Source organism: Pogona vitticeps, chromosome 4, assembly GCF_051106095.1.
Source record: "Pogona vitticeps strain Pit_001003342236 chromosome 4, PviZW2.1, whole genome shotgun sequence".
Lineage (NCBI taxonomy): Eukaryota > Metazoa > Chordata > Lepidosauria > Squamata > Agamidae > Pogona > Pogona vitticeps.
This window is the reverse complement of record NC_135786.1, coordinates 192574592-192587148: the sequence shown is the minus strand read 5'-3', so window position 1 is coordinate 192587148 and position 12557 is coordinate 192574592. Positions and strand designations below refer to the sequence as shown.

Here is a 12557-nt window from a genome sequence, read left to right as displayed (position 1 = left end):
ACAGGCAGGCAATAGAAAAACAATTCAAAAACACTAAAGAACCTTTTTTTAAAAAAGCAGGGGAAAGATGGGCAATCCACAGTAAATTAACCCAATAACACATTTTTTTAAAAAAAAAAATCAGTCTTACAAGAAAAACACCCACGTACCCATATAGGCAAACAGTAGAAAAGGCAATATCTGAACCCATGGTGCTCATTTTTTTTTTTTTGTAAAGAAGCCACAAATTCACACAAGCAACAAACCAAGTTTCTAGCTTCAAATGTGACAATAGCGAATCTGCTACTGGCTAAATTTCCCAATTGTACAAAAAGAGGAGCACCGTGCAAGCAAATGAGCCCACTTGGGCATGTAGTGTCAAAAACAGAATGAAAGGGTTGCAAAGAAAAATGCCAAGCTAAAGAACAACATTGTACCACTTTATACAATGATGCATATACTTTATACTTTTCTTCTAGTGCATTATGTAGTGCTCCTGCTGTCTGCTTACGGTATACTATAGCACATAAGCTTGTGGTTTTCATCTATGAGTGCTCATAATGAAACAAATATGTAAGTTTTGAAACCGCCACAGTACTTTATTCTTGCTCCTCCCCTTTAATTTTGCCAATATGCTGAGACAAACTAATATAGAAAAATGAAGTTCGACGGGGTCTACAAGGCCATCATGTTCAACCCCCTGCTCAATGCAGGAATACATATACAGTATAGTGATTTCTCAGGAGGCTTGTGGTTCATTTCAGAAATATGGAAGACAATTATAGATTTTGTCCAAACTCAAATTTTCGTCAGTCACCCTCTGCTAAGGCCACTGGTGGCAGATCAGAAGTATCCACTTCTGTTTTTAGAACAACTGGAATTCCATTATGTCCTAATTCAGGAAGTACTGAATGGTTCAAACTAGTATCATAAACCATGGTTTGACTTGACTTGTTTGATTTTTTTTTATGCAGTGGAGAACTGCATTTCATTTGAAGCCAAAAATAAAACTTTAAAATGCCTCCGCACAGACTCACTAAAACCTCGTAGCAGTCTATGCACGAGGCAGTCTATACTTTTAAAAAACAGCCCAACAGTGTGTTATTGTCAGAAACTGTTTGAAACTCTTTTAAGCTCTATGGCAGAGAAAAGGTCAGGAAGAGTCAGGTATGATGGCAGAAATGATGGGCAGTCTTTTAAAATTTGTAAACAAAGGAAGTCCAACTATGTTACATTGACTCTTGGAAAAAACATAAGAGGTAAATGAGGAAAACTCACCAGTTTTTCATGTGGCATACAACTGGCTCAGCATCTAAGTAGGGGATGCATTTCAGCTTCAGTAAAGAACTGTATAGAGACAAGTTAAACCAGTCACCAACCATTTTGGCTAACATGACAGCGAGCATGATAAGCAGCAAAGACTGGACATCGTTTGTGATCTCAACCTAAAATAAGAGAGCAATGAGAGCACTTGTTACTAAAAACAATTATATGAGTAGGCATTGTGTTTAGAACTCCAATGACAACATTATCATTTTTTTTTTAAATTGCTTTTAAACTACATTGGGCATTTAAGCTGGACTCTTCTGTGATTTTAGATATTGTGTTTTTAACTGAAAATTTTCAAATGTTTTCAGATGACTATTTTTATACTATTCTATCTTTGTTTTTAATTTTATAGCTTATCAACCTTTTAACTTTAGTTATATTTTAATTTTTGTGACCTGCCTCATGTCCCTTTATGGAAGAAAGGCTGCATAAAAATATAAATCAGTCATGGTAACAAGCTCTAGTAGGACTCAATGTTTTTTAAAGGGCACAGTCTTTTGAAAATGATACAAAGGAAAATGCCTTTTACTAGGTCAAATGGGTGATGCTTTTAACTCAGTATCGTCTGGTTAAGAGCAGAAATCCAGTACATGAGTAATGCAATATGTATAAGCACTTAACCTGCAAAGGGGTTTATGACACAAAGAGATAAAAGCAAAGTGTAAAGAAATCACTTGGCAGTTTTATTTCAACAATCACTTAAGGAAAAGGTCCCCATCAGTGCCCATAGCCCATGAAGCTCTCAAGAGGTTTCCTTCAGACCTTGCCAGCGTGACACTAAGCTTCAGTTGCAGTGCGATGCTCTTCTCCACAGCTGCTATACAGCATGGTCACAAGCCAGGTGCAATGCAGGGTGGATGATTCACCAGAAATGTCATAGCCACCATAAAATATGCTCATGGTTGTGATAAGAAAAAACTAGGGGAAACTGTGGAGCTTTTTACTTGGCCCGATCTAACTCAGATGAAAGCAGGCAGCTTGTTGTTCTTTGGTCTTCTCTCTCCAAGATGATCACCTCCAGGACCCAGACAGGCCTGGCATCACCACAAGAAACAGCAATCCCAAAGGAACTCAACTGAAGCCAAAACCAACAATTATGATGAGGACACAACAGTGTTTTTTAAATGAGCAAATGAAAGACATTTACCCATGTTACAATGATGTGGAAAAACTGTAACATGAACGAAAGAAAAAACACCAGCTTTCTGAGTGACAAACAGGAGACGACTAACCAGGTTAATTCTTTCCTTCTATCCTATTATCCTGATTGAAATCAGGTGTCCAAAAGCTTCTGTTTGCCCAGACTGGGAGAAATGTATAGGTACTCATATGATATCTGTATGTTTCTCATTATGGGACAAAAAGATTCAGAGGAGTTGACTTTAATTTGAAAAACAGCACAAGGGAAAAGAATGAATCAAATGTCATTTGTTATCCTAATCCAAATCAGAGATAGGCCCACGTGCTTTTATCTTGGAAGATCCTAGTCACAGATTGCTCTTCTCCAACCTAGTTTGGCCTCAAATACTGTACGCCATAGTATTTCCATGAAAAGACCCTCTCAACTATCATAAAGCATCACCTCCTTGGGTGAAAGACCTGTTATTTGGTTATATTATAAACTGTTATGCACATTAATGAGACTATATAAACAATAATAGGTCAAGTACAGTTCCAGAGCGTAACTTCAATCACAATAACCCCATCAGATGGGGTTTTTGCATCCAGTTTTTCAGGTCGCAATTCAGGGTTTGACAGTTGGGAAAACACAGTTTCCCAAAACAGGATTGGACTTCAGAACTGTGCTTACTCTCTAAATCAATCATCCAAAACCAGACTCCCACAGCACTTCCTTTTTGGAAGGGGATGCTTGTTATGGCAAAATGTGGCACCTTCACCTAGCCTTATACTTTCTATTTAACAGGTTATGCATGTAATCGAAATCTGGTACTGTTGAATGCCAGGTCTGTATCCAACAAATCCCAGATTATCCAAGATCTTATACTGGAGAAGGATACTGACCTGGCATGCATAAGCGAAACTTGGATAGGCAGGGAAGGGGGTGTTCCCTTGACTCTTGCCTGTCCTCTCAGTTATGCAGTCCAGCACCAGGGTAGACTGGAGGGGTGAGGGGAGTAGTCATTGTTTATAGAAACACTTTGGAAGTTGTTGGGTGCTCTACGGTGGTGAAGCCATGTCTGGAGGCCCTCCATGTGTTGATTGGGGCCAGGGATGGTATCAGGATCTTGCTGGGTTACCGTGCTCTCTGCGACCCAGCCATTTCCTTACTGGAACTGGCGGACTTTGCCTCCACAGCACTGTTGGAATCCCCGAGGCTTCTGGTCTTGGGTGATTTCAACATCCATGCGGAGGCGGAGGTTTCTGGTCTGGCTCTTGAGTTCTTGAAAACCATGGCTTCCTTGGACATGTCCCAACATGTTAACGACCCCACCCACATGGGCAGTCACACACTAGACCTGGTGTTCTCCACCGAGCGGAGTGAGCTCTCTCCTTTTTTGAACACAGTAGATCAAGCAGAAATGTCCAGCACTCCATCTTGCCCAATTAGACTTTATCTCTTTCAGCCTGTGATGCCAGATATGGTGGACAAAGCGTTTGATTGCTGTCGTGTCACCACTCCTCCCTTGACCCTTGCCCAGCCTTGCTAATCAAAGTAGTCAGACCTGTAACAACCAAATGGGGCACGGCAATAATGAATGTGTATATCCAATAATTAATGGGTCTCTCAAAGAGACACTCATTAGGCCCATAAGGAAGAAACCAAGTTTGGCGATGGACAACACTGGCAATTATAGGCCTGTCGCCAATGTTTCTTTCCTCAGCAAAGTGGTAGAGAGGGTGATGGCTGACCAGCTCAAGGTCCTTTTGAATGAAACCAATGCCCTGGATCCATTCCAGTAGGGCTTCAGGCCGTGCCACAGTACAGAAACAGCATTGGTCACACTGTTTGATGATTTGCTGAGGGAGGCCGACAGGGGCAAAATGACTTTGTTGGTCCTCCTCGATATCTCAACTGCCTTTAATACCATCAACCATGGTATCCTCTTGGAGAGGCTCTCCGAGCTAGGAATTGGTGGTCTGCTGCTTGCCTGGCTTCAATCCTTCTTGAAGGACTGTCTTCATAGAGTACAGCTTGGGGAGTGTGTTTTGGCCCTGTGGAATCTCAATTGTGGGGTTCCACAGGGATCGATTATCTCCCCAAAGCTGTTCAGTATCTATATGAGGCCACTGGGTGGGATCATCAGGGGGTGTGGGGCTTCGTGCAATCAGTATGCTGATGACAACCAGCTGTACATCTCCTTTTCTCCAACCACAGTGGATGCTGTTCTATCCCTTCAGCGCTGCCTGGAGGCTGTACTGCAATGGATGCAGGAGAATGGACTGAGGCTGAACCCAGACAAGACGGAGGTCCTGGGGGTGGGTGGCCCCGCCATCGGTGGTTTGGAAAACTCCCTCTCTTTTGGGGGAGTGACTCTCATGGAGAAGAGTGAGGTTTGCAGCTGGGGGGGTCGATCTGGATCCGACACACACCATGGAAACCTAGATAGCATCAGTGGTCTGATCTACCTATTTCCATCTGTGGCGGATTGCCAGCTGCATCCCTATCTTGATGTTGGGGCACTCACCACTCTGGTTCATGCACTTGTAGTCCCGAGATTAGACTACTGTAACCCACTCTAGGTGGGGCTACCTTTGAGATTGATACGGAAGCTTCAAATGGCGCAGAATGCGGTGGCCAGATTACTTAGTGGAACAAGAAAACACCAGCATATCTCTCCCACTCTGGCTGCCTTGCACTGGCTACCCATCCATTTCCGCATTGATTTCAGTGTTAATTATGACATATAAAGCCCTAAATGGTTTAGGACCTCGATATCTAGCGGAATGCCTTCTCCCACCTAGGTCTACCTGAAATATCACTTATAGGCAGATGTATAAATCCTAAGCTGGAACTCTTGTTTTGCATTGTTTCACACACAATTGTATGCTTCAGAGGCTTTTCAAAACAAAAAAACTTACATTTTAGTTACTCACATAACTGTTCTGCAAATTCTATACGTCCCAAGATTCCACCTCATTATAACCACTTGGCTGTTTTCCTATTATTTTGGTTTTATTACATAAAACATACTTATGTATTTCATTAAGAGCATAAACAGGGCATGGCACATCAAAGTAACGAGGGCAGCTGCCCAGGAAACACAAAAGATGCAGTTTATATAAAACTACTGATAAAAAGCCCTAGCCCTTGTTCTCAGCCATACTGTGGTTAACCTGTTTCATGGTTTGGCTTTTGGTTTTGAAAATTTAGTCCAAATGGAACCTCATTAGAGCTGGACCTGCTGATGCAGCAGACTTTTGCTGAGGATCTTTTTTTATTTGAATTCATAGCAGGGGGATCCAGTTAAAAGTGAAGTCATATGGTGTAAGCATATTTGTACGCTATAACAGAGAAGGCAAAAGCGGCATCATTTCTATTTATTTTCATAAAAAGGCAAATGAGTGTGGTATACATGAGTGCTTCCCAAGACATGATAGCCACTTGCCTCATTTAGCAGACTGTCCCTTTACATAACTTTAAAATGATACCTATATCATATAGGCAGCCTATAAATGAGACAAAATAAATTATGTAAATCAAATAGCTGAACATGTGATTGTCTAAACAGGTTTTACAACAAAGTGTCCTGTCACCTTAAAGACTACCAAGTTTCATTTAGCACAGGCTTTGGTGGACTTCAGCCATGAGATACATGAAGTATATCTAGAATTTCAGGATGCCTGGATATATATTTAGAATAAATTCAGCACCTGTGGTTTGGGGTAGAGTGGAGTATTAACTCGCCAGGTGACCTTAAAAGTCATCATTCTCTCAGCATAACCTACTCCACAGAATTGTTGTTTGGACCAACGGAAGGACAGCAGAATAAGGTATATCACCCTTAACTGACTGGGGAAAACACATGATATATAATAAATAAACAAACTGTGAACACTTAGACAAATTAAATGCAGCAACATTTATGTAACATCAGTCAGGAATCACCACAATGCAAGTGCTTCAGAAATATATGTCTCTTAAGATGTAAGCTTAGACAGGGGCCAGATGAGGTCTACCGTGTAATGCCATGTGGCCCAGAGATCAGTCTAGCTTGTGAGGGCGACACCACCCAATGATGGTGAATGCCAACCATGCTTTGAATTCGGTTTTATTTCCTTGCGCTGAAACCTTGGATTTTTTTCTGGAAATTGTCACTGACTTTAGGAATACAATAATGATAATAAATAACTTCCCAAGGTCTGGTTTTCAGCATGGGCTCAACTGTCAATACAGAAGAGGTAAGCAGCCAAGAGTGAAGAGGTGGGCAGAAGCCTGTGGAGTCCTGCTATTGCTACAAAAGCATTTTGCAAACCTGTTCACTACCACTGTGTAACTCTTTCCAAATGGAAGACGGTACAAAGCCAAAGCAAACATTCCAAAATTATTTGGGAACCTTTCAGGCTATATCAGAAAAACGTGTGCATTCAAGGCCACAACCTTTTAATTATGCTATTATATTGTCACATCCAAATCCTTCCCCCCACCCCTTCTCCTTCTCACAAACTAATCTTTCCTCAAATGATGCTACTATTTACTTTGGAGGGATTTGAGCTGAAGCTCACTTTCCAAGTTTGAAAAAAATAAAAGGGGGTGGGGAGAAAATGATCACAAGAATCATAACCTGCCACCTAGGGGAATTGGGAGTGCCTTGCAGGGCAACTGTGTGTTCTCCAGCCTCTTCAGATGTTTATTATGCTGCCGTCATTCTCTGCATGTTATAGAGTTCTGGAGAAGTTGTACTGTTTTTGACCTTTCTATTACAAGCAAATTCTGCTGAACACAGTTTTCCATACTGGAAAATGTTCAGGAAAATGACCCCTCCCCCGATACCGTATTTTACTGTAACCAAAAGTGAGGCTGAGATGAAGTCTTAAGTTGTCTCAAACCACACAGATGGCCCCCCCTTTTTTTAAAAAAATCATTACCTTTGTACAAATCCAGTAAGTCATGCTTGCATTCTGTTTCAAGACAGAAACTTCCAAAGGTCAGAGCTGTGGAGAAAGGCAGTCTGCTACCAAAAAGATGATGTCTTTCACAAAGTGGGGAAATAATGTACTGTATATCCAAACCCAATAATTTTCCCTGATGTGATTTTTCAAAAAGTATATATGTATTTGAACTGATTTCTGGTGTCAAGACAAGGTCTAAGCCCGCACCCAAATCCTGTTAATGTGGCAAGTGGCCCTGAAGACAGTGAAAAGACTGACTGTCCAGGAACCAGGTCACTGCTCTGACCAAGTCAGTAAATTATGCTATTATAGCATTACATGGTAGATCTCTAGCATTACCCACCTGCCACCTCTCTGGAAGTTCCCTACAAATTATTTCCCAGAATTTATCTTCTTTACAGAAATTAATGGTGGGTACTGCACTATTTTTTTGTTTAGCAAACTTATCATGGCTACTCTTCACTGATGCTTCAGTTCTACCTCTTTATCCAGCCACACTGGAGCCTCTACAAATGCTTTTACTCAAAGGTAACACTTTGAATTGTGTCCATAAACAGACCAGTAGCTAATTAAGGTGCTGTAACAAGGATTTTCTGTTCTCCCCATAAGCAGCTCTATTTAGGAGTCTAACCACAGCATCCTAGACAAACTCAAGTTTTCAAACACGTTCCAAAGGCAGTTTCACATATAGCATGTTACACTAATCTGAATGGGATACAACTAAAGCATCACCATGGCCAGATCAAACAGCAATTGTTCTCTACAGAACAAGACAAGAAGATAAGACAATTACATATACTGTATATATATGATGATCCTAAGAGCCCTACATAACCAGGATCTTACAGCACAAGTGCCTGCAGAGCATGCTGCTCTTTACAGACAAGCTCACCACATGTGAATGGATGTCAAGCACCAACTTATCCACTTGCTGATCATGTGAGGGGGAAACACTGAAACAGACCTAATAAATCTCTCTTGATATATATGCCAAGGATTTTGGCAAGGCTCAAACTTTCTTGTTGTTTACCAGGGTTCCTTGACCAAGGGCACACTGCTGGTGACTTCAGACATGCACTCAGTTTAGCATTCAGGAGGCACAACATTACATACTCTTCTAACCTATCTGGTAAATTAATTTATTAATTTATTTCATTGATTTCTATATCACCCCATTGGTGCAAGGCACTATTCTGGATGGTTCACAAAACGGATAAAATCAGGGGGGAAACCCAGTTAATCAAATCATAAGAGTAATAAAATAAAAACAAAATGTATCAGTTAAAACATCACAGAGCCAAGACAGTGGAAACTTTACCCCTCATGGGTGGGGCAGGGCAAGTGGCAAATTCATATGAGGTTGCTGTCAAAAGCCTCAATGAAGAGGCATCCTAAACAACCTCTTGAAGGTAGGCAGGGAGGTGGCCAGGCACAGCTCAACCACGGGGCTGGTTCTATGGGACTAGTGCCACAGCTGAGAAGGACTGACTTCTAGTGGATGTTTTCCTGGTCTCCTTTAGTGTGGCTACCCAGAAGAGCATGGCTTGGGAGGATCTGGTGACATGGATAGATGATTTGGTGGGGAAATACTCCTACAAGTAATGGGGTCCCAAACTGTGAAGGGTGAACACCAAAACCGTGAACTCTGTCTGGGGCATCACAGGTAACCAGTACAAGGTGAGCCAAGATTGGGGAGAGGTGGTCAAATTTGCGTACACTACAAATAGCCTGGTGGTCGCATTATAATATTTTATAATTTTATGGTATTTGGTCATTAAACTGCTCCCGTTATAAGTCATCTTATACGAACCATTATAACAGTAAGGGAGATGGTGAGCCTTGAGACACCACTAAAGAAGGAAGCCGCTCCAATTGCAGCAAACAGTCCTGGATCCATCCATGCTCCACTTTCATCTGTTCGAACCCCAAAAATGGAAATCAATATCAAACCAACAATCCTGCCATATAATGCTCCTATATATCTGCAAAGGAGAAGAAGACAGTGATGACATTTTCCTAGTCAATTATAAGAGTGTATTTTTCTCTTGGTACTCTTACTGTGCAAGAATAGATCCAATGTTCATACTGTAAGAAGTGCCATCCTAGCTGTATACAAGAATGTCATACACCCATGCAACTAGAATCCTATTAGCCTTCCCATATCCTTTCTACTCTTTCTCCTCAGCCCTCCATATGCTGGGCAATGGGTATCTACAGCGGGGAGTTGGCTGTATTTGTTATGTCTTCCATGTAGCTTTTGTTGTGTTTCATCAAACAACTCCAGGAGGCAGTGGAAGACAGGAGGGCCTGGCATGCTCTGGTCCATGAGGTCAGGAAGATTCAGACACAACTTAATGACTAAACCACAACAACATCAAACAACTTATAGTGACCCTAATAGTCACTATATTCAAAGTAAGTGAAATATTTAAGGAGTGGTTTTACCAGTTCAATGCCCCCATTGAGTTTCATGGATGAGCATGGATTCAAACCCAGGCCTCCTGAATCCTAGTCCATCACTTTATCCACTACACTACACTGGGTATCACTCCATGCAATTTAGAACCCTAGAATCACTGACTTCCACATTGCAACATGAGTTTTTATGGCTCCTGTCACGCACCCCCAGTGACCCCTGTATGTTTTCCCACTCACAGAGGTTCACCTTTGGACATGACTTGTCCTTTTTCCCTTTTTCGCTGCCACCAGAGGATATTATCCTCACTATATCAATTATGAATCTCACACTCTTGCTGCCAAATAAAACAAGGTTTATTCATGGAGTATTAAGTAAATCACAGAAGGAAAATCATGGATGTTCTATTATCATTTATTCATTAAACGTGGATTTGATTATTTATAAGCTTGCTTGTACTCATTTACTTTAATCAAGATCTCAATATTTTCTGAATGTCAATGTACTTCTAATTCCTTTTAACTCTTTAATATTCTCTAACTAACCAACTGTCCAATATCTAGTCTAAAGACTTCACAGTCTTCTCTCTAACTGTCTAAATGTTTCACCATCTTTTTCCTAACTCTCTCTCTGGTTCTCTGGTACAAAAGGATTATATTCATTGCTTTGTATTCATTGGTGTCTCTGGACCCCAAAGAATATGAAGCAAAAAATATCTGATGAATATCCTGGTATTACCTACTCCTGGTATTATCTGGTTCTCTCCCAGCCAAGGGCCAGTCAGGTTGCAATTTAGCCTCCAAATCAGACAACAGCAAAGTGTTCAACATTAAATTGTGTGGTACAAGATTAGTTGTCCCACCAATTCTTGCCCCCTCATGTTATACTGACTTGGGGCAGAGAGCACTTTTGAATACAGCTTTTGCTTCAACACCTAGTGGGCAATTTTTTCTGAGACTGCATGCCAACTTTGCTTTAGATAACAACTTTAGTTGTTTGCCATGTCTCTACTTGTTTGCCACTAATATTAAATGAAATCCAGGAAATGTGCATATTAGCACTCAAAAGGGAAGCATACAGGCTCCAAAATTATTTCAAATTATCCTAACACACGTTCATTTAATGGTCTGTTAGGAACTACATTGCTAATGTCACATTGGCATTACCTGAGAGGTGCTAGAGCCATACAGACACCACATTTTTCACAGCATTTAAAACTGGATGCATTAAACAAAGGACAAAATATATTTCCTGAGATACACAATGCCCAAGGAAAATATGGAACCGTCATAGTAGATGCAATATCTTGAAAAAGAGATCTACAGTTTCTACATGACAAATCAGTAAAAATAAAAAGCTGCACATTTGGGCCTTGAAGAAATGAATACCTGAGAAAGCAAACTGGTCACTATGATAAAGAGTTGGTGTGGTGTCTCTCCACCAATGGAAAGGCATCCATTACTGCAACCCTCCATTGCCTCAAGCCTTCTAGCTGGAGCTGATTTGGGCATGCAGGAACCTGGTAGCAATTCTGCTCACATCATTTCCCCCCTGCTTCTGGCATGTATGATCACTTATACCTGTCCAAAATGACAGTGCCAGGTGGATACTAGGGTGATGTTGACAGTGGGGCATGTGAAAAAATATTGGCAAGTGACATAGCATTAAATTGATATACAGTAACAACTTGTGAAACTGCATTTCTTATCTGACATGTCAGTATATTTTAAAAAGCATAATAAAAATTGTTTGGAGTAGAGTCAAGAGGTACCTGCTTGAACGGGATGTTCCCACAGTACTGGCATACAGCACCCCATTGAAGGTTATGCCAGCACAACTGGAATGTACCCCTCAAGTGAGTGTCCTTTGTCTCTCTTCTGAACAACTTATGATTATGATGCTTTTCCAGTATAGTAGTATGTCAGATCAATCTCCAGTTTCACAAGTTGTATATCAATTCAGGGCTATGCCACTTGCAATAAATTAATGAGAGAGAGAGAGAGAGAGAGAGAAGTGCAGTGTTCATAACAGAAGAGGGTCGCAACTTGTGATCCTAATGATAATTTGAAGTGTGCTGGGGATTCTTGCTCCAGATGTTACCTGGGATAATTACACATTCAGTGTGAATGACTACAGTGATTTAACTGCCATAGGAAACTTTGAATTAACCCAAATCAAATTGGAACAGCATTCCTTATCTAGTCACACCCCATACTCGGGGACGTTGCCATTCCTGTCTTGTGAGCATTAATTTTTCTTGGTTTAAGAAATAGATTGCATAAGTGTTTCACTATCAATATATCTAGTAGACAATTTGTAGTTTTTACTAATTGTAAGTAACATGAAGAGCTGCATGTATTAAATATGGTGCAAGTGTAGTGTACTTCAATTCTATCACCAGACTATCATCTGGTGAATTCTATCATCATAACAGAGGAAACTGCATCTCTGAGCTAGGATAAAATGGAGTACTTACAGCATGGGTATAACCAAACCACTCGCAACAGCAGAGCCTGCAGTCAAGCAGGACAGCAAGAAGTAGAATATCAATGCTACAAAAAGAGAGGTGTAGCCAAACTCCTCATGAGTCCCACGTTTGAATAAGTATGTGATACTTCTCATACCATTCTCAGCCAAAAGAGCAGCAGCTTTAAATGAGATAAGGATGGGGGAAAAGAACAAAATAGAAGATTTAAACCTTTTCGCCTTCTTTCTCTCTCTTCTATTTCTATGTTGATTTTTTTTATCATCTAGAGAAGAG

The 12557-nt window shown here is 40.8% G+C and overlaps 1 protein-coding gene across 1 annotated transcript in view; it reads right to left on the bottom strand.

The window, feature by feature from the left end:
- Positions 1 to 12557, bottom strand: part of LOC110077654 (chloride channel protein C) — an 82759-nt gene that overhangs the window by 31956 nt on the left and 38246 nt on the right. The window contains exons 10-12 of the mRNA XM_072998918.2: positions 12273 to 12444; positions 9191 to 9362; positions 1258 to 1424 (exon numbers count right to left, since the gene is read on the bottom strand). Of these exons, the coding sequence (XP_072855019.2) occupies positions 1258 to 1424; positions 9191 to 9362; positions 12273 to 12444 (511 nt within the window). The remainder of the gene's footprint in view (positions 1 to 1257; positions 1425 to 9190; positions 9363 to 12272; positions 12445 to 12557) is intronic.